General features: G+C 48.2%; 2 protein-coding genes across 5 annotated transcripts; one reads left to right on the top strand and one right to left on the bottom strand.

The window, feature by feature from the left end:
* Window positions 1-1,612: 1,612 nt before the first annotated feature.
* RBM18 (RNA binding motif protein 18) lies at window positions 1,613-12,809 on the bottom strand. Its single transcript, XM_056351858.1, has 5 exons — window positions 12,676-12,809; window positions 6,877-7,003; window positions 5,564-5,650; window positions 3,633-3,718; window positions 1,613-2,242 (listed from the first exon to the last, which is right to left on the bottom strand). The coding sequence occupies exons 1-5, from the start codon at window positions 12,786-12,788 to the stop codon at window positions 2,083-2,085; spliced, it is 573 nt and encodes a 190-aa protein (XP_056207833.1). The 5' UTR covers window positions 12,789-12,809; the 3' UTR covers window positions 1,613-2,082.
* On the top strand, window positions 12,671-27,016 carry MRRF (mitochondrial ribosome recycling factor). 4 transcript variants are annotated; one of them, XM_056351857.1, is made up of 7 exons: window positions 12,671-12,807; window positions 13,975-14,150; window positions 14,591-14,746; window positions 15,980-16,098; window positions 18,979-19,070; window positions 24,796-24,955; window positions 26,486-27,016. In XM_056351857.1, the coding sequence occupies exons 2-7, from the start codon at window positions 14,000-14,002 to the stop codon at window positions 26,561-26,563; spliced, it is 756 nt and encodes a 251-aa protein (XP_056207832.1). In that variant the 5' UTR covers window positions 12,671-12,807; window positions 13,975-13,999; the 3' UTR covers window positions 26,564-27,016. The 4 variants fall into 4 exon arrangements, with proteins under 4 accessions (XP_056207832.1, XP_056207829.1, XP_056207831.1 ...); XM_056351854.1 differs by lacking the exon at window positions 12,671-12,807 and adding an exon at window positions 12,912-13,000; XM_056351856.1 differs by lacking the exon at window positions 12,671-12,807 and adding an exon at window positions 13,032-13,185.

The raw sequence follows: 27,016 nt of genomic DNA, 5'->3' as shown, positions 1-27,016 counted from the left end.
CCACAGCATTCCTGGGAAGCGCAGGCAGCAGGAGCGCTGCCAGGCCAGCGGCAGCGGGAATGACCGACACAAACACCGACCTGCAATAAAGCTCCCCCAGGTCTGAGTCTGGCCGAAAGACAGACAAGGCACTTCTGTTAGTGACCGTGGCAGTGAAAAAAAAAATTAAATAAAAAAAGACTGATGCTATTGTACCCAGATTTGTATCAGTGGACTCCGGCCGATGCCAAGCATTTACCACCCTCACTTCCTGCTTGCCGCCCTCACTTTCCTGGAGGAAAACATGCATTTTAAATGTTTATTTAGAGCTGTATGAATTTCAACAAATAGTATTTAAATACAAATAAATATCAAAGTATGTTTCTGACGGGAACACCATCACATACCCAATTTGAATCTAGGTATTTTCTAAATTCCTAATAGAAAGAGAATTGATTGCTCTTCTAAATAACGTGTACAGATCCAGAGGACTACAAACGTTAGACCATGCAAGAACAAAACACAGGCTGTTCACAAAGGAATGTAAACGGGTGTTACTGACATTTATAGAGGTACAAACTCTCTGTGATACTACTTTTCTCTTTACTCAGGTACCCATAAACTAGAAAGCAAACATTAATATCACAAAACCTACTTTTGAACAATTCAGGCTTTTAACAATCCATCCATCACAGACATGCACCGCTCCATTCCAGATGCTCGGTTTGGAAGCAGGAAGCATGCTCTGCTGTAGGAATACAAAACTTACTTTGCTACGCCAGTGAGCAACATCTGCGTACAGAAACCAGGGGCTGTTTAAAAATTATTTTCCTCCTCTTGTTTCAGACCACTGTTAATCAGCTTGGAGAAGCAACTCGAGAGTGATGAATGAGGCAAAGATTCAACACTGACAGGACTAGAGAGAGCAGACATTGGCAAAATCAGACCACTATCTCCTGGACCTGAGTGCACGTGTTCTCCAACATCCCCCTTCCACACGCAGTCACAGCACTGTGTGTACTAAGGAGAAAACTCTGCCAGAAAGTGGTGTTTATTTTTCCCCCTCGGATTTCTATTTTGCAGATAACGATTAGGGAGAAAAACGTGCTGCAGATCAAATTGTTTAAGCAAAATGCCATCCATCAGACTTGTAAATTAAGCACCTAGTGCAGGTAATCCCCAGTACACAGCAGAACCATTTTGCCACCAACGCTAGTGCCACTTTACAACAAGAGGCAACCAACCACCTTCACCACTTCATCAATCAGAAGCTCGACTGGTTGATGGGCAAATGCTCAGGTCATGTGCTTGACAGATGTCTTGGAGGCCGCAGTGTTATTCTCACGCTGTCACATCTGGTTTATGAAGAGCTGCCACTGAAAGGGATTACTGAATGCAGGCATTAGATAAGCCACTGCTGCGCTCTGAAGCTTAGGGTGTGCAAATACACCAGATCCTATATGGAGGCACACACCTACAGCCTAAGTGACACTGAAAACACCCATGGTGTGTCAATATTTTAAGGTTATTGCATCATAAAGTAATACCTTAAGTTTGTAATTTGAAATGCAAAATAAATTTGCTTTGGTGCATATAAAACGTTGCATGCACAGTTACTAAAAGTGTTGCAAAATCTATTTTAAATGAGTTTTATTGAGATGAAAAAGTCTTCCATGGTAACTACAGAATGTTAATCAAACCCAAGTGCTTCCCCTCCATTAAAAACACAAATCGGAATACTTTTTGTTCAAAAATACTTTAAAAAGTAATCAGTTAAATGGAGTATTTTTGGATGTGCTTTACTCCACACACTGGTTACTGTTTCTAATCTTGCTAATGAATGCACATTAACGAGAGGTTGTCTGCGTGTTCATCAGAGGCTTTGAAGAGAACAGACTTTTCTGAACAGCGTTCAGCTGTGAAGCTGCACTGGCAGCAGGGAGCATTCGGCAGACCACCTAAGGTGTTACAGAACACTGCGCCATGTACAGCATTGCTGTGCTCAGGTGGCAGTATCCTTCTCACTCTACAAAGTACAAAAGCATTGGAGGACTCCAGGTATACAAAGCAGTGTTTCTTGCTACCATTATCCATTCATAAGCATCATCTTCTCGATTTCCAGGCAGCTCTAGAATAAGGAGTAGTCCTTTTCTTATCCGGAGGTTTGAAGTAAGAATAAACAGGTGCTGCTGGGTATTCCACGTCTGGATTTTCTGCCATCATTTTCAGCTTGGCTTCAATGGCCTTTATTTTTGCACTGACACTGGAAAGAGGAAAAGCAAAAGAGAAATTAAGCTTGATCTTACCACAGAACTAGACTAGAACAGCAATCCCCAGAGATTTTGCTGACATGCAAATACTTAGTCACACAAGGAGGGGCTAGGCAGCCCCCATTGCTGCATTCACAAGCTACGTGAAGTTGGGAGGCAGGAATCTACTGCTCTAAGCCCACGCTGCTTCATTTCAATCCTCAGCATGGATTTGCTCCTCCAAGATGTATCGCAGCACCACAAAAAAAACGGTCCTTGCACCTACTCAGCACTTTCTCGAGGACACAGAGCGAGACAAGCACAAAACAAGGCTTCCTACTTCATGTAAAATGATGTCATTTAAAGAGGTCTGAGCATGTGCAGCACAGCACAGCTCAGACAAGGCTGCTGGAAACAGCAGAGAAATGAAAGCCAGACTTCCTCCCAGCTACAAGACCGCTTGGGATGGGAAAACCCCAGCCTCTAATTAGGCCAGGAAGAAACATTATTTCAGCATTAGCAGGGTTTATCCCAAAGGGAGAAGCTATCCTAGGTTACACCCCAAATTCCTAGGGCTTTTGTTATTCACTGTCCTCCATTGGGTAGGACTGAGGAATGTTCCCTTCTCTGCTGGGGCTTCTTGCAGCATCAATCTTCACTGAAACAGCTCCTTCACACCACTGACATAGGTAACACTCTGCAGGACCTGAGCCTCTCTGCTCGTTACTTCTTAGCGTGTTACTTCTGAGTTCCAAGCTCATTTTATCTGTAGGCAAATTAATTATTATCCCCAGTCTTGGTTACTTATAGGGTTCCACTAACAGAACACAGAGGAAAATCACATACCCTTTCAACCAAACTGTGGATTAACAAAGCAGCGCTATGTGCTTTAGGTAAATGGAGGGGCTGGAGAATTCAACCAACATCCTACAGAGAAGGCCTACAATCCCTAACACTGGCAAAAAAAAATAGTTTTGTGTGAAGTACTACCTGTAATTTTGGTTTTAATCTTTTTCCGCTATGGTAGAAATTCTTGCTCATAAGCATTCTGCTTAATCACATTAGTACAGCACAAAACCTCTCACTGAAATTCATATGAAGAAGTACAAAGCATATTCCGGTGAAAGGAGCTGCAACATGAAGACATTCCCAATTCCTCTCTTCGCCTCTTTTCCTTCCTACTGCCCTTGTAGCTTCACACATTAGAAAATGAGCTTCACGTCTGAAGTTTCCCACATCAAATGAGTTACTTTGCAGCATGCTGCCCTTCTGAAAACAGCTTTTCTGCCACATTAGATTTTTAGGACAAACATAACGACAACAACTCTAGACCTTACTGAAATCAAACAAGTTAGTTCCCTGCCACTGCCAGTCTAGTCACCTCTCACCCACCCCATCTCCTACCTCAGGTTAGACTGGGGTGGCTCTGTGCTGGAAGATGGCTCCAGACTGATTGGAAGGATCTTCTCATTTTTATTGTGATCATATCTCTGCAAACAAGAGACCAAGGACGGCAGTCAGCAAGAATTATGAATAAAGAAGCATTTGCCCACAGATACACTTTAAAGTTGGATTATCACCACCTCTGATCTTATGAAGCTTTTGCTAGGAATGATTTTGGCAGCCAAACACTGAAGCAAATCCCAACCATAATATTTGTTTAGTACCAACACGGAACATAGACTCCGATACCAAACATTTATGCGCATCGTACTATGGATCCTTGAACCTAATCCTGTCTTACCACTTCTTGCTCCCCTCTATATAAGGTATGAGGCAAAGATGTAAATTTTAAGGTAACTACTGTACTGTGCTGCTGTGCCCTTTATACAGTCACCGTGCAGACTCAGATTGTAACCCCAGCACATGGCTGCACGGAATCATGCAGTGCTGGGGGGAAAAAAAAAAAAGAAAAAGAAAAAAGACCAGTTAGGAGCCACCTCCTTTCTGTAGACAGCAGCTTATGAGTCTGTCATCTTTGTGGGCAACAGGCCTCCTGAACTATTTGCAGTGTTCTGCTTCCTTATTTCGCTTGGCACAAAGTCAGGTTTGTTTTTCAGCAAAGCTGCTCAAACCAACAGTGTCTGGAAAGCCTTGGCCACTCATCTTAAAAGTTACTTAGCATGGTGCTGGTATTGTCTAAAATAAACACTTGTTACAATAAGCCAAAGTTTTGCATTGTTAAATCTTTCCATTCAATTGGAAAATGCCACGCAAACTGATTATTTATGCATGTTCTTCACCATACCCTGGCCAGCCAAGCTCTGAGCCACCCTGCTGAACTCCCAGCAGAGCAGACACTCACTCCTCTGGCTCAAACTCCTTTTATGGCCCCGATCATTCTTCAGGCATCCGGAAGCACGTGGCATTCTAGTAGCTACAAGAGCTAAAGAAAATGGAGGCTGGATTTGCACAAGCTTGGATGTGCTGACAAGAGCCTGGAGCCCTTGAAGCCAATAATTAAAACAATATGGTCTCCTTTAACAAAGATAACCTGGTTTGGGCTTGGGGGGGGGCGTGGGGTTAGCATCCATAACAGATGCGCTACTATACTTGGTAAGAGAAAGGGTAGAAAGCTGCTTGTAGGATAACTGACACGTGCTAAAACGGCAAACTACCCAAAAGGAAAATAACAACAAGCAGCTCCACCCCACCTCCCCCAAAATCCATTTATCTGCCAAGAAAGTTATTCAAAATAAACTGCTTTATCAAACACCAGATAGTAAATAGCTGCAGGAGAAACAAGGCAAGAATTTTTAAAAAAGAAGGACATTCCAGAAGGTACTGCCTAAATTAATTTTAAAAACTTGTTACTGATTGTTTTGTTGCATAGAACGAGTATTTAGCTTAGATGAGAAATATGTTGCTTTAAAGTCAGAAGTAATTAGAGCTGCTGCCGCATAAGTGCTTTCAGAAGTGGAACAAAGTAACAAAGTCCTTGGTAATTGGCAATTTCCATGCATCTCCTATTCAAAAAGGGAGCAAAACCACAGAGGGAAGGATTCAAACTTTCAGCCGATCACTCACTAAGTTTGGGAAAAATTAAAACATGGACATTTATAGAAGCAATCTGCTCACACAGCTCTGATCAGAAACTCCCTTACAAGTGACGTCAGGTTAAATGGCCTGTCCTTAACTCACAGCTAATCCGGCCCAGTTAGGTAGACAAGAGAAGTGGTAGATCGTCAATACCGCTTCCATGAAGGTTACTTCCTAGAGTAGACTGAAATTCTCTTGCCAGGCTAAGGAGGCCTTGGCAAGATTCGTTCCTTTAACATTAGCATTTTTCAATTTTGCAAATTAAAAGCAATCCTTATTCACAACAAAAAGCTTACCTTGACTTGTGCATGTGCCCAGCGCACCACCAATTTCTTGGAAAGGGCCAGCTTCCCATTGAGACATTGGATCGCCTTTTCTGCTTCCTGCACAGGAAGACAGTTCAATAAACAAACCAAGCCTTTAGTCAAAACCGACTCAGATGTAAAAAGCCTTTTTTCTTTGTTAGTCTTGTGCAAGTACAGCTAACTGACAGCAAAGAAAGTTTATCCTATTGTTTCCCAGTCCAGAATATCTTTGGAAGACTCCAACATCTGAGTAACCACACACTTTTATCAGCCTTATCAGTTTATTCTTTCACTTGCTTTGGGGTAGGAAATGGGGAAAATTATCAGGAGTTTTGAAAATACCAAACAGAGGCCACCGGAACAGCATTCTGAGGGAGGTTTATGCTGTGCGAGTTTCTCTAGAAAATACTGTGACTCATGACAGTGATCACATGTGTCTCATTAACACCCATCTACGCTTATTCCAGACCCTGCTCATGTGCACCGGGAACACTACCCACTTGGTCCTGTTCTAGGCTCAGCAGTGGAATCTCAGTTCTGGGACACTCCCATAAAACTTGATTCACAGCAGTTGAAGACTTATGTTTCAATGCTGTTCCACCACCTTGCTATGAGTAATTTTCTAGAGCTAATGCACTGTGTCAGTGCTCTTCTGCCACCCTTACTGGCAACTGCACAGCAAAAAGATGAGGTCAGACAACCACAATTCACTGTTCTTCCTAACTTTTGAACAATTCTAGCAGAATCACGACAAAATAACTACAACTCTGATGTTGCAGGTGAGCATGACTTGCAATTTTGATTTGTAACAAGAGCTAAACCCCCAAACAGACAGCCAGGGGCAGTGTGCTCCAGGGTGCTGCAGATGCGTCACGTTGTACATCTGACAGTATCACACAAGTTGGTGTTTGTGCATTCATGAAGCCAAAAGAAAAACTAGGAGGACTTCAAAGCGGTCCTGGATTTCAGGTGGTCTGGCAGGCTGATCCAAGCAAGGCTCTGCATGGATCACAGTATCTCCGGTTCAACTCCATGAGCTCACTACCAAAGAACTGGTCCCTTCTGATTAGCATTAGAAAGCAGGATTCAGGAAAAGACAGCAGAGGAGAAAGGAAATCACTATTGCTACTTTCAGGAGCAGTCACAACGCGGCTGTCACAGAGTGGAGCTGTTAAGAGTCTGTGGGTTTGTGTAGACAAGGTATTTGATTTATCCCTTCCTGTTTCAGCTTTACATTAACATAAAAAGAGATGGGGGAAAGAAGCTAGTCATTTAAATCAGGATTTTAGATAAAAGCAACATACCTGTTTGGTTTCAAAGTTCACAAAACAGTAACCTCTCGGCTGCCCCTCCAGAGCACCAGACTTGTGAAAGAGAAAGTCAAATTGCTTTACTTTGCCAAACTTCTGAAGGAGTTTGAGTAGATGGTATCTGAAGGGGAAAGAAGACATTTATGACAATGACACCTTTCACCGCTCTGAAAGTGAAGAGATTGAAACGAACCCCCCAACACACACACACACACTTCACACTGTAACACAGGCAGTTCAGTTGTGTCATACGTGATCCCAAATACCCGCAGAGGTGTACTCCCTGTACAGCAACGCTTCACCGTCCATAGTTCCAAGCTGCGTTTTCAGTGACTGCTCTAAAACCCCCAAGGCACAAAGCTTCCCTCCCAGTGGTGCCAGCTGAAGGGCATGCAGAGCATCTCTTCACAGCTGGCTTTTGGACAGTTCTGCAATGGCTCCCTAGGGGTCTAGGAGGGCTTTGCCTCCCGCCTCTCTACATCACACCTACTTTCAAGCACAAACATCCCATTTCCGCCTCCCTCGCCCTGATGCGACTGTCAGAATCTCCAAGCCCTGTATTCCTCCCCCTGCACAAGCAGTCCCAGCCCACAGTACCCCACATCACTCGGGATCCCCGCTATTCTTGCTGCCCTCCCTCTCTTCCCCGTGCCAAGCAGTACCAGTGCCCTGGTAAGGACATGGCCAGATCACACAGAAACGCAGCCGCTCGCCTGGCAGAGCTGGGGAAGCAGGAAGGCAGAAGAATAAGCAGAACAAACTGCAGCCAGGAATTGACAGCAGGCCAGGCAAAAAAAGACACCAGACAGACCTCAGTATCATCCAGGCCAAATCTGCCAGCGCTTCTGGCTCAGACAGCTTTTCAGCGACATGCACATGCAAGTCAGACACTTATTTAGCCAATTATCTTCCTGCCATCCAGTGGGGAGTGTGCTGTTTCCAATAAAACTGGAGAAAGCCAGAGTAAATCTGTCTGCTTAGTATCTAGTGCGCTGAGCAACTTAAAATAAGCAGCACATTTCAGGATTGGATGTGGCCTGTACAACAAAAGTTCTTTGCAGGTTTTTTTTGTTGTTGTTCCCTGGGACCGAAGTGTTTAACAACACTAGCTGACCTAGAAGGAAAATGACACTTGTTACTCTTTCACTGTCTGACCCCATCCCCAGCCTTTAAGAATTGTCTAAGGGTTTAATAAGGGAGTCTTAGCCAGGACTCATCTTCTCCTGATCAGCTGTACAGCGTTTGTCAGCAAGTCATCTAGTAGTCTAAGCCCAATCTTCAGCTTGCAAGATAACACAGTGCTCTTGAAAGCCTACCAGGATAACTCAAAATGGACATGGAGCACCAGGCACTGGATGAAACCCAGCATGTCCAGGCATGAATGGTCAGCTGTGGCCCAAGACAGCCAAACACACCAGGCAACTCTAGGGACAGTCTAAATAGGAAGGGCAGACAACATTTTTTTCCTAATAAAGCCTGATAGGATGTTTGAAAAGGGCTTTAGCCCTTTGTTAAGCTTCAGGAGCCAGGCAAGAAGGTTCCAGGAATGTGAGTCATCTGACAGGATGGGTCACGGTGGACATTCAGGATATACATTTTTAAAGAGGTAAAGGTGCAGCAAGTGCACAGATGAGCAGCACAGAAGGGCCAAGTTATCTCCCAGGGGAACAAACACACTGTAATCGATTATGGTAGGCTTCCTACGTCCTTCAGAATACAGACCAAGCACATGGTCTTCCAAGAGGCCTATGAACCCTCAGTCTCTACTCAGAAGGCAGAGGAGACAGAAAAGCAAGAGCGGGGGGGGGGGGGGCGGAGGGGAAGTTTCACCACCACATCTCAAGCTACCAACAAGGAGTCACAGATGTACAAGTAAAACCACTAACTTTGAGACATGTGATGTATATAAACCCCCACACTGAACTTTCAGAGCCTCCAAAATATGTAAACGCATCTCAGGTTTGTTTCTGTAAACATATTGCTACAAAAAGCACTTGCAATTTCAGCAGTAGGAAAATGAAGTCCTTACCACTAGAATGCTGTTCCCCTTTCGGCAATTACAGAGGCAGTGGAAGGGGAACAACGATTCTCATCGCATGCTGTTTAGCGACAACAAAACCCTGCAGCTGCCCAGTGAAACGGAGTATTTTGTGGTTTTTTTTTTCCTGAGAACCTCTGCATTCAAATAATACTTAGCAGCAAAGTGGTAGTTGTTGCTTTGAAACAAATTTCATTAAGAGTCTAGTAACAGCCTACAAAATCTATTTTATTTAGAATCTTTAGATCGTACATGACGCAAACACTGTTTTCCAGCCATGCATGCAATTTTTACAACTGGAGGTCACCTACTCTCTCCATGGAACAGCTCGGAACTGAAGTCTTGTATAACTAAAAGTCTCAGGCTGCAATTATGAGTTGTTACTGTTAACATAGCGAGGGCATTAACAATAACTTGACAAGTAGTTCTCCAAGTCAAGAGAACTTCAGTACTGAAGGAAGATCCATTACAAAACGCCCAAAGCCTTAAAAAAAAAAAAAAAAGTGAGAACTTGTAAAAAGCTTTACTATGGCAACAACTTGGGTTATCCAGAGCTTGGACGTTATTCACACAGATGTGGCCCCACTGTGCTGTGCAGATCACCGCAGCCAACCTCCATTTCCACTTCCTGTCATCTGATGTCAATGCGAGACAAACCAGCAGCTCCCCCATTTCCTTTTCCTCCACTCTTCCTCCTGGCACCCCAAGTGCTATTCAAACACAGGCAAGGCTTCCTCTGAACAATGCTGTCCCAAGGATACCGCAAAGGTACCGGGCCACATGCGAAACCTATTATTGCGAAGAATTTTGCCCCACTGGGAGTCAGCAGGGGTCTGTAACAACAACTTATGCACACATTGTTTTCGAGGTGAGACTCATCAAGATGGGATCCTAGACAAGCGGCAGAACAGCCAAGAAAGTTGAACACCCGCTATTTCATACCCATGGAAAATGAACGGTCATTCAAAGGCTACTGGAAACTAGATAATAAGTATGTGTTACTGCAGAGCTGGAAATGAAGTTTTTGCCTGTCCAAAATGCTCAAAAATCTCAAGAGACTTTACAAACAGGAATGGGCAGAAGAGGCAGTACTACTCCACTTGCCACGCGGGATATGCAACTAACTATGGGTTTTTCCAGCACAGGACGGGAGCACTGAGAGGCGATGTGAACAAAGGGTTGTGCTGCAGCACATCTCTTACTCCACTGTGCAGCTGGGGACAAACACTGCACCAGGCAACGCTCACAGTGATGGCAAGGGGACCCCACAGCTTCCTTGTTCAGTGACAGCAAGCCCAGAATCAACCAGCTACTGCTCTCCTTGTGCATTGCCATGGCAGGCCCCACACCAGGGCACTTCTGATGCTGAATGATCCTGGAGACTGTCCCCTACACCATGAACAGTTGCAAGGTCCTATGGTGCCAGCTCACCTTCTTCCAGCCGTTAAGAAAACACTCAGTAGACTCCTAACACTATCTTCTTCCACAGGCAGAACAATCCTCTAAGGATGCTGGATAAAAGAAGCCACCCAAACAAACGTTATTGGCAAAGGAGGAATGCCCACCAGAGGACCCACTATAACCCTGCACGTAGGGTACATCAGCATTCAAGGTCCTCTGAGACTCCTGTTTGAGTCACAGTTACTCAGTATGTTCAGTAACCTCCTACAAACCATCAACTTGCAGGCTGTAATTTGTGGGCAGCCCTACATTTATAAATTCCCATTACCGCAGCTTGTGCTCAAATGTGTATGTTACCTATTAACTCCCTAGCGCTTGATTGCAGCTATAGGTTGCTCTCTAAATGGAAGTCTTGGATTAATTCAAGACTTTCTGAACTCATTTCTGCTCGAGAAAGTCACAACCACTTATTAACCCTGCTAACAACTCAATCAACTTTACACAGTCTTAAACAAATCTAACCTAGAAATTGCAGAGGCAGCTCTTTAAAAATCAGATAAAAGCAGCAAATGAAGAAACAGCTATGTAATTTTCAGGTATATGTTTTTAGTCACGTGATCAGTAATCTCAACAGGGATAATTCAGATGAGCAACTATGAGAAGAGATGTAAGTCCTCAGGATAAGAAAGTAAGGGTCAAGAAGCTTACAGACCTTACAGAGAACCGCACTCTTTCTCACTGCGCTGACAATGTGTTAAAAGGAACTTCCTCTTCTTTTATTCACAAGGAAATGGAGATTACAATATGGTTTGCCAGAGAAAATAGCCATTTTAAAAGCAAAACCAAAAGCAAGGCACAAAATTATAAAACCTGAAATAAGCAACTAGCATCTGTCACTCATCACTGGGCAAACTTTAACCGTTTAGTAGCATGGAAGTGCTCTAGGTTTGATGACACCGGAGAACGAAGGCCCTCTAACCAGCCCCTTGCCCATAGCTGTGATGCTGCTCTGGACACAGTCCCCAGCAGCGAGGGCAGCCGTGCCCCACACCCAGGCTGAACTCATGCAGCTGCAGTAAGTTATTCAAAAAGGAACAGCCTGCCCACGCAAGAAGCCAAGTGAAACCCACAGAACTCATCTCACCCAAGCTATGAAAACAGTAAATTTTGCCATATACAGCTATTACTTGTCCGGCCTAGATTCAGAGGAACAATCTGGCCTGAAAAGGTCTTTAAAAACGCCACTAATGATCACTCTGGGAAGTGAAGGATCTAAGGCATTTACTAACACCCACTATTCTTCCCCCCACACTAACCCAGGTTCCTGAATCTTTAAGGACCCAGCAAACAACATGCTCAAGAACTCCCGTATATAATTTTACGTGGTCAGTGAATGTGGACAAACCAGAGTAACATAGCTGTGGGATAAAAATGGTAATTAATGCAGAAACCACCCAAAGCTGAATGGCTGGAAAGCACAATGCATTAATGATTCCATTTAGAGGCTATTAGAAAACCGCTCTGTTAAGATGAACCACATTTAGAATAAAAACCTAGCACCTGCACACAAACAAAAAGAAGCAGGAAGAAAAAGTATTCCATGAAGGACACATACAATAGTTAATCAAAAATGCTTGTTTCTTAGAAGTGTATAAACCCCAAAGTGTTTGGGTTTTTTTGTTTTGGTTGGGTTTTTTTATACAACCTACTGATTTCTCAGCACAGTATCCAAATATCGGACAGCAAGTTGTACTTCCTTGACAACTCAGCTGTTCAAATCGCATGTTTGCTCAGAGGATAATTATCTGCAGCCTGGAGAAGACACGGAGGGCATACACACGCGTCTGATTCTTGCACTTACGCACCACAAGCGGCAGCCCCACCTCCCCACCACTCGCTAACTCGAGTCGTTCTCCCCCTTCAGCCTCCACCCCACTCCCGGCACCAGCACAGCCACAGAACCGGGCTCCTGACCACCCAGGAGGTCCTAAACCCGACGTTCCAACACCTCCCGAGCTCAGCCAACAGAGGCGCGTCCAAGCCCTGGCCTGCCAGCCGAGCGGCGGCTCGGAGAAGGCTGCAGGTGCCGGCTCGGGGCCCCGAGCCCCCGGGGCACCCCACGTACACCCTTCAGGCCCCGTGACGCCGGGCAGGCGCGGGGCTGCCCAGCGCTGCGGGGGGCGCTGCTGGGCGAACGGGCAGGACCTGGGGGGGGCAGGGAGGGGCGCTGCGGCGCGGAGGGCGGCGAGGCCGGGGGGCGGCTCGGCGGGAGGGAGGCGGCGGCCCCGAGGGCCGGGGCCCAGGGAGGCGGGGCTGCCGGCGGGGGGGGCCGGCAGGGCGGCGGGGCCACTCACTCGGTGATCTTGGGGTCGAGGTTGCCGATCCAGAGGCGGTGGCCGTCCTGCAGCGCGCCCTCGGAGAGGATGGAGGCGTTCTCCAGCGGCAGCGCCTGGCGCCCCGGCTCCATGGCTCCGCGGCGGGCAGCAGTGCGAGCGCAGCGGGGTGGCGGGCGGGCGGGTGGGGGGCGCGGGCCGGGCCCGCACTCACCATGACACCGCGGGACCGCGCAGGCCGCGGCCGCTTCGTCCTGGCGCAGGCCTCGCCCCGCCCTCGGCGCCGCTTTGTGACGGCGCGGCGCGGTGTGATGACGTCGTCTGGAGCGCGCCGGGCTGCGCGGCGGTGAGCGAGGCGGCGGGTGCCCGCCTTCCCCTTCGCCGCCCCCGGCCCGGCCCGGCCCGGCCCGGCGGGCGGGACAGCCCGGCCCTCCGCGGGGCCCCGGGGGGCGCGGGCGGGGCGGGACCTAGCCCCCGCGGAGCGGGAAGCGGCGGGGCGGGGCCAGCAGAGGGGCGGGGCCTAGCACCAGGGTGGGGGCGGGGCGGGGGCGGGGCCTGTGGGCACGTGTGGCGGGGCCGGGACCCACGGGGGTCCCCACCGTCGGCCGCGGTGGGCAGCGACTTGGGGGCCGGGGGCCCCGGGAGTGGGGGGCTCGGGGGGCTTACTCGGGAAGCAGGGGCTGGGGGGGCAGGGGCGGGGTGTTAGGGGGCTTGGGGAGCTGGGGTTTCAGAAGGCAGGGGTCAGGGAGTGGGGGGCTCCGGGGGCTGGGGGCACAGGGGAGCTCAGGGGCAGGGGTTTCAGGGGGCCCGCTCAAGGGAGCAGGGTCTCGCGGAGCAGGGGGCTCTGGGGGCAGGGGCTCAGGAAGGGGGAGGGAGGGGGGCAGTTGTACTGCCCCAGCACGGGGGCTCGGTACCCCCGGGGCTGTCCCGGGACTGGGGGAGCACAGGGCGAGGCTGGTGTCCCTCAGCAGCAGCTCCTGGCTCCCGCACCCCTGTGCCCTGCCCGGGGGGCACCGGGCCTGGGTCTGCGGTTCTGCCGCCCTGAGCCCAGCCTAGTAGACCCGGGGGGGGCCGGGGGGCTTCGGGGCCACACACCTCATGGTGCAGAAATTAAAGATTCTGCTCAGCTGTCGCGCAAGCACCAGATATGAGTGGCTCCTGCTTAGCAGACGTGGCCTGTGCATCACCACGTGCCCCCCCGGGCAGGTGTGCCCAGGCTGCCCACGAAGGGGCCCACGTAGCTGCCTTGCTCTGTGGCTGCCCCGCACCCATCGAGGCCGCTGAGCAGCACGCCGGGCAGCACCTTTTTCTCTTTTCCAGGTGAGCTAGAGAAGAGCTGTAAACAATGGCTACGTCACTGAGATGCTTCCGTCACCTGCCCTCCCTGCTTTGTCGTTCCTCCTTCGCAGTGGCAAGGGCCCTGCCGCCGGCACCCGCAGGCTGTGGGCACGGTGTCCACCTGACGCTGCTGGCCAGGCAGCTGGCTACCAAAAAAGGTGAAGGCAGCAGCCTTTTTCTAGCATTTGCAACCCCTCAGCCTGCTGCCAGAATCTCTTTTCTTATCCCTTCTATCGGGTGTACTGTATTGGTGTAACGCGGGCAGCTCTGGAGGAGTGGGGTTGCCTGACAGCGTCGCTGTGTACAGGAAACCTCAGCCCTTCCCGTGGGAGAGGCACTGCATGGCACAGCCGCTGCCCTGGGCAGCACGTACCCTTCGTCACAGGCCGGGCTGGAGTCACCGCACACAGCGTGACCTACAGCTATATTTTGGCTTATGTGCTCAAGTGCTGGGATATTTCCTCATTAAAAAATACAGTTACTTTGGTTTATCTTAAGACTTCTGAATCTAACGGGGTTTTAATATCTCCTTTCTGCTTTCTAATGCAACAACCAAGTGCTGTCAGAAACAGAAACTAATTTTTTGTGTAATCTGCAGCTAAAGGTAAAGGGCAGAGTCAAACCAGAGTGAATATTAGTGCTGCCCTAGTTGAGGACATTATCAATTTGGAGGAAACCAATGAAGAGATGCAGGCAGTGGTAGAAGCTCTGAAAGAAGATTTCAGCAGAAACATCAGTGTTAGAACCTCAGCAGGTTGGTAACTTCGTTGTATGATGCTCGGTTGCCCTTAAATAAGGATACCAACCCTAGTAACACAGAGCTGTTTTTTTTCAAAATTTATTTCCTTTTTATTGAGTTATTCACTGGGCACCCAATTACTGCAGCCTCAATGTCCCCAGCTAAAGGCTTTCTTCACCCTGAGCTTGACCAGGAAGGATCCATTTTTGTTAATAGCTTCCTGGAAATAGCTTTTGTAAGTGGGAGATGTCAAAAGTGTCTAGCTGAACTGTTTGCAGATGTGATGAAGAAGCAGGTTGTCAGCTAATGGTGCAGTAGGGCAGGAAAAATCCAATTGCCATTAAATTAGCCTTTTGGAAATTGCCATCAGGCTGGTGTCTGGCATGTGCAAACTTTTTTTGCTGTGCATCCTTGTGGTTGGTGACCTTTACAAGCCTCATTCACTTAGTGAGTTTTGTGCTTTAAGAAGAAATGTGAATATATTTGACTAAGCTACAGTTACTATAACACTCTGAACATACATATTTGTAAGTAGTATCAAGTTTCAGGGATAAAATTTAACATTAAACAATGACCAAATTTGAATCATTCACCACCCCAGCTCTGGCAGGGGCACTTCAGTCTTTAATGGAGTTGGAAAGCGAAGCTCAGTCTCTTAACTATTTATTTTAACCATAGGTATTTTTTTAAATTGCACTGATAAAGTACCTCTTGTCCCATGTGCCTTTTGGCCTGTTAACATTTTGCAGCAGAAACTAGAGAGCAGATTAAGAGTAGCTCAGGGAGAAACTGAATACTTTAAATTAGGCAGTGTACAACACCTCCTCTTGGGACTTGGGCGGGGGGGGGAAATGAGAGGTTTAAGAGAACACTGCTAAGTTAGACAATAGTCAATTTTTGTAGCAACGTTTTGATTTTTAGTTCTAAGAACCAAAAAATAACAATTTCCTTTTAATTCGTCACAATCTTGCTTAGTTTTCCTATTCTAGTAACAAAAACAAACAAGACTTATGTTTTCATGTTTTTGAGCTTTAAAGTAGCGTTGAAATATTTAGCTTGCAAATACTACAGGGGATGTGTGAACACAAACAGCACCTGAAGTCTGAAGAGACATACTTTTTTTCTTTTGTAACGTCTATATTTTGCATACCAGAAGGGAAGTGGGACAATCCATATGTGTTTTTTTCTTCAGCATCACTGTGAACTGCTGTATCATACTGAAACTCCCCTGTGTTTCGTTCTTTTGAGGGGCCCTTGATCACATAATTGTGGTGACAAAAGATGGGAAGTTTCCACTGAACCAGCTGGGGCAGATCTCACAGAAGTCACCGCAGCTCATTCTAGTGAACATGACCAGTTTTCCAGAGGTAAGGACACATTACCGAAGGCATTGCAAGGGGACATAATTACCACAGGAACAAACAGGTTGATGCTGAGCAAAGGAACATTTAGACAAAATGAGTTAAACCTGGCAGGGCTGAGAGCTCTGGCTGGGCTGTGTGTTGCTTCGCGGCTGACACAAACCAGAAGCACGATTTTGCTGCTGACTGCACAGGCTGAGTGACTCTCCAGCCCTGCCTGGCACATGGAGCATCGCACGTGCACAGGGTCAGATGAGAGTTACGCGCTGCCCGTCGGGCTGCGATTGCTCTCAGGGTCATATCCGACAAACGCTACGGTATGAGGGGGTTGCTTTGGAGACTGGCTTCCCGTCAGTGGGGTCTGCAAGAGCTGGGTTGAAAAGCTGTGCTTGTCACAGACCAGATGCCTGGATTAACTGTGCCCTGCCAGGTCTCCCCATTTCCCGTGCTTTGATGGCACCCAGCAGTCTTGAGCACACACACACGCTCTCTGGTTCACCTGAATTACACAGTGGAAGCGATGCAGCCTCTGCCCCGTTGCATTTATGTCATTTCAGTTCCTTATGAAGACGTGGCCATGCACAGAACCAGACCTGTAGTGGGAATAGTGTGTATTTTTCCTGGGGACATCATCAAACTCCTCTAAAACTTGCTTGTCGCCAGGGCTAGCGACACCCCCTGAGAGCAGATGGAGGGAGCTGCTGCTGGAGCCTGCAAGTCCCTGCAGCCCCCCTGGTGGGGCTGAGCTGGGCCCCTGCCCAGTGCTGGCTCAAGGCACTGCTGAGCTCAGCCAGCTCCTCCCCGGCAGCCTGCGGGTCAGAACCCAAAGCTGGTGCTTTGACCTGTCTTCTGGGAGAGCTGAGTTTCCTTAATTTTCTGCAGGAGCCTCAGTTAGACAGGCCTGTAAGTGAGGTGGCGAATCTGAACCCAACCTTGGGATCAAGCACTGTGGGTGCCTCGCAGGGCTCCCGCCGGGCAGCTGCGACAGGAGCAGCCGTGAGCGCAAGGTTGGCTGTTCATCCCGCTCCAGGTCTGGAGGTTTGCCAAAGCTTATCTCTATTTATTTTGCCAAGGCTTTCCCCAATTAATTAAGTCAGCAAAGTCTCAGAGGAGGTCAGTGTAAGGCACTTGATGCCTAAGTGTATCTTAAAGTGTATCCAGCGTGTTTAACGGCTTTGAAGGATAAAGGCCCCTCATCAGCAAGTGCACCAAGGTCCCTCGGGGTGCCGGAGCTGAGAGGGCCAGGGGAGTCCCTCCGTGACTTAGCCCTTGTCCAAGTGGGAGCTCAGGCTGAGAAATGGGCATGTGAGAAATTAAATACCACACTACGTAGCATTGCCTGCATTTGCCTTCTAAGCCAAAAGACCTTTTTTCATGTCAACTAGAGCCAGAACCATTTCTCTCAACACAGTTGTTTTATACAATAACTCTCCCATGGATAGATTGAACTCTTCAAATCTATTACAGACACATTTACTTGGTGTTATTATTTACAGCATATAGTCAGTACTTCATAGCATTGAAAAGCAAATAAAAATGCCTGAAGAGTCTGGGAAAGAAAATAATCTTAAAAAGGAATTGCAGGGCTAAATTCTGTTTGCCCAAGAGTTATATAGCTAAACAAGACTATGGTTTTTAAGCACAGCTATTTCTTTCATGGACTGCAAGAGGATGGGGGCAATATTGCCATATTTTCCCCTTCCTCCATCTCCTCCAATATGTGTGTTAAACAAGACAGCTTTTACTGAGCATTTCCTTTCTACAGAGCAAGCACCGTCCATAGAATAACACATTTACATTCCTGACATGCTGAGATCATCTTGGTTACATTTTCCTCTGCCCTTGTTGTGTTCTAGAGGACAGCAGTTATGTCTTACAAAACACTAGCAGAGCATTCACTTCGCTCAGTGATGTCACGTGTCGGAGACCTAAACAAATATGCAGTGGTTTAGTTTGTGCCTCAGTTGACAAAAGCTGAACTTCATAAATACAGTCTGCTGCAGCAGCCTGGAGCTGAAGTTAATGATGGGAAGGAGTATCAGAAATAGCAACGCGCCTTGTAGGAAATGCCACGCGAGCACCGCAAGAATAGAGACTCGCTTGGTCTTGTTATTGTCAATGTCAAGAATGAAGGAACTTGGCAGAGCTCCGTGGGAGCTGCCAGCAAAACTCTGATTTAACCGTAAAGCCTGACACTCTGTAAAGGTACCCCAGCGCCCTGGGGGCGGGAAGAAGCCTTTCAATCCCTTTGCAGTTACCAGGCAAACCTGTGCACCCCACCTTTTAAGCAGAGCAGAGCGTCAGCCAGCAGTAGTGGAGTTTTGAGAAGTTAATCTGAAGTAATAAACTGTAAAATAAACATAGACCTGGGCACAGGCGCTATTTCTCAGCCAACTGCTACTGCCCTGATGTAATGTGGTTAGGTTGTAGCGCTGAAGCGGTTAAGTTAGTTAACATTTCTAAATTGGCACTGTGTGATTTCTAGTGGGAAACATTCAACTGGAATTTTTAAATGCTCAGAATCTTTCATCTCCTTTGCCACAGTCAGGCTATGCCTTGGGAATTTATTGCGGTTTCACTCTGCGTTGCCTCAAACCATTCAAATAGTTTCAAAGAAGCAAAACAGTTTTCTTTTGTTGTTGCTTCCTTTCCTCTGTCCCCCGTTCCCCCCCACCCCGTGCCCCCCTACCCCGATACTGAGCGCAGCCGTAGTTTCCCACTCGGTTTGATCAAAGCTCTCCGCACCAATGTAACTTCCTGATCTTACTGGTAACAGAAGTAAATGTTTCCATGTTCCATGGAGATGGATTGCCAACTATTGACAGAGTTCTGGCATATGGGAATGATTATTTCCTAATTCCCTTTACCTTTTGATCTGTTTTACAGAGTACAGCTGCAGCTACGAAGGCTATAAGGGATTGCGGCATGAACCTGAACCCAGAAGTGGATGGGACAGTAATTCGGGTGCCAATTCCTAAGTGAGTATTGATGGCTGCCTGAGTCCATCATCATGCAAGATAACACGATAGGTTGCAGTGGGTGCCCTTCAGGGGGTAAGCATGCATGACTGCTGTGATGTTGTGATGCAGCTGCTTTCCAAATAGCTGTATTTCAGGTTCAGAAAAAATATCTGAGCCCCTAAAAGCGTCTGGTGGAACCTCTTCCAAGTGTCTGAGCTCTTAAGTCACCACATGAGCTGATGGTTGGTCTTACTGTTCTTTATCTTTCCCCTGGAGGGGAAGCTCAGTCCTAGCTGGCTGCAGCTCTTTGCAAGAGACAGCCAGAGGCTTTTGAAGCTGTATTGCCTTTATTCAGGGGCTGATTCTGTGCTGCCTGCTGTAAAGTCCTTGAATTACACCAGCGCAGAGCAGCAGTAACGCAGTAGTGAACCAGTAGTATTAGGAGTGAACAGCACCTTGCTGCAGAGAACACAAAAAGGAAGCGATGAAAGAAAGAGGGAGGAAAATTGATAGCTTTGACTAAAAAATTCCTCTTCTCATGGAATACACATTGTGAACTGACAGCTGAGTTGAAATTTTGGTACAGGGCTGATAGGAAAGCAGGCTGCTCCTGGCTGAGGATTGAGCATCGCTTCCCTCACCTATCACAGCTGTGTCCCAACCCTTGGAGAAGGCAGGTGCCACTGCCTGAGTGCAGCAGTTTGGGTCAGGAGAACACTTCTGAAGCGATCCTGATGATCCCAGCTTATCATGCTTTGGGCTGCAGCATGCTGGGGTCTCTGCCTGCAAACGGGATTCCTTTCAGATGAAACTAGAGAGGTACCCTCTGGGAGTGCACAGAGCACTCCCCGGCTGCCTGGGACCAGGCTGCATCTCGCCTGGAGCAAGAGCTCCCAGTAGCTCCGCTTGTACTGTGCTGCACAGCTCGCCAGCATAGGCACAGGGCAGTGGCACTGCTCTGCCCGGGTGTAGGTGGTAAAATTCGCAAGGTCCTGTGGGTGCTGGAAACCTGCAGCGATGGAGCCATCTAAATACGCTGGGCAGACATGGATGTATGTGATCCTGGCGTGCTGTGAACAACTCCCTTCAAAGGGTAAAGGCTGCTCTGTGCGCTGCCTGTGCCCGCAAACACCTTGCACGTGTGTTGCATTTTACAAGTAGGTGACTTCTCAGTAAAGATGAACCAAGTATTTCTTGTGCTTTAGATCTTCTTTAAAAATTCTATAGAATTTTATCCAGCATTTTGATCAGAGAAGTCTTAATTGCAGCTTTCCGTTGCTGTCGGTGAGAGAGAATGACATTATCATTCTATTTGCTGATTTTCTTTTCCCCGTGCTCCCTGCCCTTCCCCCATTCCTCAGGAGAGGAGGCAGAGGAGGAGGAGGGCACCATTATCTTCATAATTGCTGAGGCTCCCGGGTTGCTGCACAGTGGTTTGATTGTTAATGGGCACTTGGGTCACCCTTGAATATGAATTGCAGGGGAGGAAACTCCAAAACTGCATATCCCCATCTTTAAAAAAATACTGTTTTTTCAACAAATGTATATAGTCTGTCACTAGCTTTTGTGGTGCTGCAGAGCGACGACTCTCCTCTCCCCAGGGAGGATCTGCCCAGTGCGCTGCCTGGTTCCCAGCGGGGAAGGGTGGCAGCTCCTGGCCCCTTTCCCCGGCTGGTGGCAGCCTGGGGACCCCTGAGTTAAGGAGGTTTTTGGCCTGGGCGACGTGCCCTGCTGGTGTGCCCTGGCGGCTGCCCCTGCTTCTGCTTGCCCACCCGCTCTTCGGTGACACGGCTGCATCTTTTAGAGTTTCATCTGCTTAGCAAAGACAAGCAGCCAGTTTCAACCTTTTAAAACCTAACACTAATGAGGATGGAAATAATCAAATTCTGCTAGAGGCCTCTCTTTAATATTAGATCCCTGAATTACCTTTTTTTGATTTTCAAAGTTTTTCATTTTCCCAACTCTAAAGATATTTATGAGAGTATACGACAGACAGATGCAGGGAAACTGCCAAAAGTATGGCAGGTGTGCAGAATGAGCAAACGAAGCCAAAATGAAAAGACAATATTGTTTCTGCAGAAATTGGTTCTTTCATGAGAGGAGGCACAGTGAAAGTAAAATCAAACCTGAATTGTCCTTACCTGTTATTAAAGGCACTTTTTAGCCTGACCTGTCAGCTGGACACACATACGTCGTTTTGCCTTACGAAGCTCCAGCTGTGCTTCAGTGCTTGCGAGTGTTTCAACTGAGCATTTTAAAACAGAGTTTACTTTTCAGTATTTATTCTGTTAGTTTAGTTTTCGCATTGCAGCTCTAACAGGAAAAATACACTCGCTTCGTTCATGTTTACTTCTGCTGCCTGCTAGGATCCCCTCTGCTCCCTAAGGCATTCGCCTGTTTGTGTTGCCAGCACTGCATAGGCAATATTTATTTGTATAAAAAGTATTCTCTGAGGGTTTAAAAAGAAAAGAAAAAAAAAAAAAGCCAGCCAGCCATGGGAACATTTGTATTGGTTGATCTCTTGGCCGAATTTGACCTGACCTTGTGTCTTTTATGGTATTGCCTCATTTTTAGATTCATCTTTTTTGGACCCATTGTGTTACACTGGATATTGTTTGTAAATTAGTAATATTTTTACACATGCTTTACTGAAAACCAGATGACTCATTTGAACATTTAATGACTCATTGTGAGCTTTTTTTTCCTTTGCCCTTTAAGAAATATGCAAAGATACCTACTATGGGAGAAAGGACTCAAAAAATCTTATTCGAAAAACCCCAGAGCTGTTTCTAAGCTGTGCTGCTCCGGATCGCTCATCGGCAGAAGTCTCTTACATGCTTTTTGTCGAGCAATATATGTTGCACCCTATGTTTATCTGCAATTATGCATGCAGAGTATTTAGTTAAGCCTGCTTTCCTTTAACGGAACCCTCTCGTTCACAGGAAATTCCTAGCATTTGAGATAGAGAAATTACTCTTACCCGCATAAATGTCTTGCGTTGGAGACGAGACATGACCTGCGTCGTGCTTGCTGTGGGTCTGCTCCCACTGGATGCGGGGAGAGGAGCATCCAAGGGTTGCAGTGCTTAAACCGCTGGTCGCTGGGGGAAGCGGAAAAAAGGATGTTACCCCTGGGGTGCTGTGCATTTCTGAACACCCTGGCATGTCAGTTCGCCAAGCTGTGCCCTGACCCTGGCAGGGCAGGACTGTCCCCGGGGAACGGCAGGATCTGAGCCCGCTGCTCCTGGAGCTGCCGGGGACGGCAGCATTCCCCCCAGGGTGACGGGAGAGGACACTGTCCTGTTCCCTGCTTTTGGCACCCCTTCCCAGGGTTCACCTCACACTTTTTTTTTACTTTAAAGAGGGAGCAGGGGCAACGGTTACTAGACAGAAAAGAAAACATACCTAAGAAGAGCTTGAAAGTCCCAGATCTGGGGGCAGGATTAAACAACTGTCCTTAGAAACCATGGGCCTGGCTCGTGTTGATGGATTCCTTAACCAGAAACAGCATCTGCTTGAAAAAGTGTCCGTTTCTGGCACTGTTGGTAGCATTGCTGAGAATTTACACACAGTCTGGCTGGAACATAAAACCCGCTGAGAAACTCCACGGCGCTGCGCAGTGATAAAAAGAAATTGGTGTTAATAAAGACAGACAAGGAGGCATGAAAGCTGTGACCCCGTGCCAAGAAGCATAGGAAATCTGGCAGCGCTGCATAAACAAAAACATTTCCTTAAAGGCTCAGCAGCCCCGAGCAGGCGAGTGATACCCTCGGCACAATTCACAAAAGCCGAGCGGGAGGCAGAGCTGAGGCGAGCTCCGTCTGCCCCGCTGCGCGCCCGCTCGCCTCACCACCCAGCCGGAGATGGGAGAGATTTCCAGCTCCCTCCTCCAAGTGTAGCAGCCAGGATTGACTCCCTGCCCACCCCACCCCACCACCACCACCCCCCCCCCCGAAAAAAAAAAAAAGCTGCCTGAGAACCTGACCTCAGCCGGACCTCTGGTTTCGAGCGGGCTTTGCATGTGCTGCAGGACCTCTGGCTGGGGAGCTCGAACATGAGAAGCCCTAAAGGCAGCGATGTTGGGATGCAGAGGAAAACGCAAGTAACGCTGCTCGCTTCGAATCAGGCATGCGGTCCAGGCTGGAGCCTGCACTGACCAGAAGTCTCTTGCCACATGTGAAATTCCCTGGCCACCTCCCTCCAGCTGTCCCTGGGCAGGGAGCGGGCTGGGCTGGGGGTGCCCCAGTGAGGGCTGTGGGGGCATCGGGGATGCCGGGGCTGGGGTCCAGCTCTCTAGGTCCGTCAGCTTTTCCGGCAATCCCAAATTCCTGCAATTACTAATCTGTTCTGGGAAGCCTGCTCCCTCTTGCCCCATGACACAAAGATAACTGGTGAGACAGACATCGACCTGGCTGCCGAGGGAAGGAGTCAGCGCGTGTCACCTGCCAGGCTGAGCAGGAGCCTGGGAAGGGGCTGGGGGTCCCATCGCACCCCCACAGCCCCCCATGGCGCACGCCCATGCAGGGGCAGGGCTCGCACTGCCCTGGGAGCCCTCGCACCAGGTTTCCTGAGCTCTGCAGGAAGAGTCCTGGCCTCTGTGTTTCAGTGACCCAGACCGTTGCAGCCGATTTCTAAATACTCCTGTGAAATGTTTGTTTTGCGATATCTTCTGCGAGCAGACAGGCGCTCTCCTGCTAGTGAGTCTCAGTGAGCGCACGGGGGTTTTTCAGTCTCGAGGCAGTCTGGAAACTTCAATAGCCATGAAAATAATTAAAATATTACTGTTGAGCACTAGCAGTTGATGCTGACAGTGATCAGCTGTAGGTGCTGGAGCATTACCGGAGCTGAGGTGACACATCAGCCACTCCTGTGCCTTACTCAGATGTCCAGGCTCCCTCATCACCTGCAGTTTTTAGTTTGGGATGGAAAGTTGAGGATTTTCTTGTGGCACCACCGTAGTAACTGGCCCCGCACTGGGGGAGGGTGCAGCTGAAGTTCTTCCGGCTGAGTTACCTGTGGCTGGCCAGGTGTAGCATCACCTTCTTGCCAACCTGGGCATTCATGTCATCTTGATGGAAAAGCCTGGTCATGATGAGCTGGAATGAAGTTGAGTGAAGCATAAGCTCTGTAGCTTCCAGATACATAATTCAGGCTCTTCAGTTGCAGGGGGACAATACCAAATTTCAGGAAGGGATGGAGGTTTCCTCCTGGCTTTGCAGGATTATACTTTTCAGCTCTATCTCTCGGGTCCAGAGCTGGATTTTCCCTCTTCCCTGCAGATGCTTTGGCAGCAGAAACAAAGTCTGAACGTTTCAGCATGGCTTTCAGGCACGGCAGTGACAACTACACAACAAGATTCATTCCAAGTCCCTCAGCTTAGGACTGTGCTGGGAACTTTCCATTCCAGGGTCAAGACTCGCTTCGCTAGGCTGTGCTGCCCTGGGGATGCTGTGCAGAGGTGGCTCATTCGCTCAGGTGGACCAAAGCAGCATAAAAGCACACCCTGAGCTAAGTCCCTCTGCTCTTGTGACACAGGACCTCTACACAGAGCGAGCTGTACCTTAACACAGGTGGCTTTTGGGTGTCCCTGCACAGCCCAGCAGCTCTGTCGAGGCCAGTCAGAGAGGTACTGCAGCGGAGAGGATCGCTGCATTTACCCAGATTCCATCACAGAAAATAAATCTTACTGTGCTACACATGACACTTATTTTCCTTTTGTGTTTTTTCTCTCCCCTTGCTGCTAGGGTAACAAGAGAGCACAGGGAGAACTTGGCCAAGCTTGCCAAGCAATCCACCAACAAGTCCAAGGATGCCCTGAGAAAGGTGCGAAGCAAAAGCATCAACCAGGTAAAGAAGTTCAAGAACAAGGTGTCTGAGGATACCATCTGGCTGCTAGAAAAGCAGGTAATTATTTTTTTTCCCCTTCTGCCATATCACGGTGTTTCACAACTCTGTGGTACGTTTGTCCCAGCCCTTGCTGACACATCTCCGGCGCTGAGAACCCGGCTGGGGAATGGGTGGTCCTGGGCTGAATGCTTGGAGTGGCAATTGCTGGTGTATTTGTTTTTCCTTTGTGAGATCTGGGGCTTCAATCTCAAAGCCAAATTTATTATATGAATCATTGTAAGCTGACACAGGAAAAAAAAAATATGTTCCCCAAAAGCTTTTGTACTACGAGGGATTGTTGCACAAACCAGCTGAACTTGGGGAACAGAATGACTGACATCCATAGCTTTACATTTACATTTACACAGGGCCTGGCCACTGCAAAACAGCTGGTGCTAATGAGGATTGCTCCAGTTTGTTATTAACGAAAAGGCTAGCGAGATTATCTCTGTTAGGAGTTTTTGGCTCCGATTCAGGAAAATACTTAAGCACATGCCTAATTCCCTAAGAGCAGATGTCACTAAAGTCAATTACTTGGGCATAAACTCAGGCACAAGCCTTAGTGTTTTGCTGAATTGATGCCTCTGAAGGCAGGCCATTACTTTTTAGCTGTTTGTTTATTAACAGCTAAAGTTAGATACATTGCAAATGCTTCAGGACAGTTCCCTGTGTGCTCGCAAAAATAAACATTGATATACAGAGCATTTGTGCAAGCGGGAAAAATGGCCATGCTATTGTAACTGAATCCTGTTGGGAAGCAGTTCTCCCAGAGCAGACAGATGGTTTTCTGCATTTGTAGGGGTGGCGTCTCAAGTCTGATTTTTGCTTGTACCCAAATTGTTCAGCGTGGGGAAAGGTCCTTGTCATATACCTTGGGCCTCGGGAGCCAGTGCATCTTAGTCAGTCCTGTAACACTAGTGCATAAACACACACACGCACTGATGTGCTCCAGCCTTTGGCTGCACTCGCTCAAGGTGTGTGCGCACCTTTGGTCCCATTCACATGCTTGCCGTGACCATCCCTGCTATCAGGAGACCGCTCCCTGGGCAGGGCCATAACAATCGCCATTTATTTCCTCATGCAAGATATAAACAGGTCTGTTACCTGGTGTATGAATTCTTAGCGCGTGCTGAGGCTGCGCTCCTGCTGTTACCTTGTTCATTCTAATAGTGGAAAGGTTGCAGGAGGTGATGAGATAAGCCCTCTCCTCTCTGGTGCCAACACCAGCAGATCTCTAACCCTGCCTTCCCCTGAAGTCGCTCTGTTAATAAAGGACCTGACCAAGTCACGTGTGAAGCTCAGCCAAGAGGTTGTGTCTCTTTGCGGAGCCTTTGCCCCATCCCTGGTCTTGCTGTATAGATGCAACACCAGCACAGAATCACTGAGGGCTGCGGGGAGCCGCCAGGAAGAGTCAGTTATTGCCCCAGCACCATTTTGGGTTTTATTCGGACTCCAGGCTTTGCTTCAGGAGATGATCCCATCACTCCTTTTCCTTTAAACTTTGGCATCACCCAGCATTTGACTTGGACTTGTACTGTGTTGCCACAGATCCAGCAAATGACAGACAGTGCTGCAGCGGAGATGGACAAGCTGCTGGCAGCAAAGACCAAGGAGCTGCTTGGATAAGCACTATCCCGATGGACACGCTCTCCCCTCAAGCAAGACCAGACTGCCATGCAACCTGATGGCTGTCCCTGCCTGGAGTCAGTAGCCTCAGGGATGGGCAGGGGTGGCTCTGCCAGACCTCCAGAGCATCTCTGTGCTTTGGCTGCTCCCGTTCCCCACCTTGGATTGTACTGGAGGGAGGGGGAAACTCTTCTCACTTTTCTTCATGCAGGTGGCAACAGGACTGCATGAACTGAGATGAAAAGTAAAATGGCAGGAGATGGAGGAGTGGAGGCTGCTGGAAGGGCTCTCACACAGAAGCTGAGGAAGAACAACTGCCCTGCTCACCTTGCTGCTGCCGGGCTGCAAGGTGCTGGGATGCAGACAGGCTGGTGTGCAAGGGAAACCTGTGCTGTCTTGCTGTGAACCTTGGCATTGATTTTTGCTTAAAATAAAGTCAAAATGAGATGTGGA

This window comes from Falco biarmicus, chromosome 9, assembly GCF_023638135.1.
Source record: "Falco biarmicus isolate bFalBia1 chromosome 9, bFalBia1.pri, whole genome shotgun sequence".
In the NCBI taxonomy this organism is placed as follows: Eukaryota; Metazoa; Chordata; class Aves; order Falconiformes; family Falconidae; genus Falco; species Falco biarmicus.
This window is presented reverse-complemented; position numbering and strand designations above follow the sequence as displayed.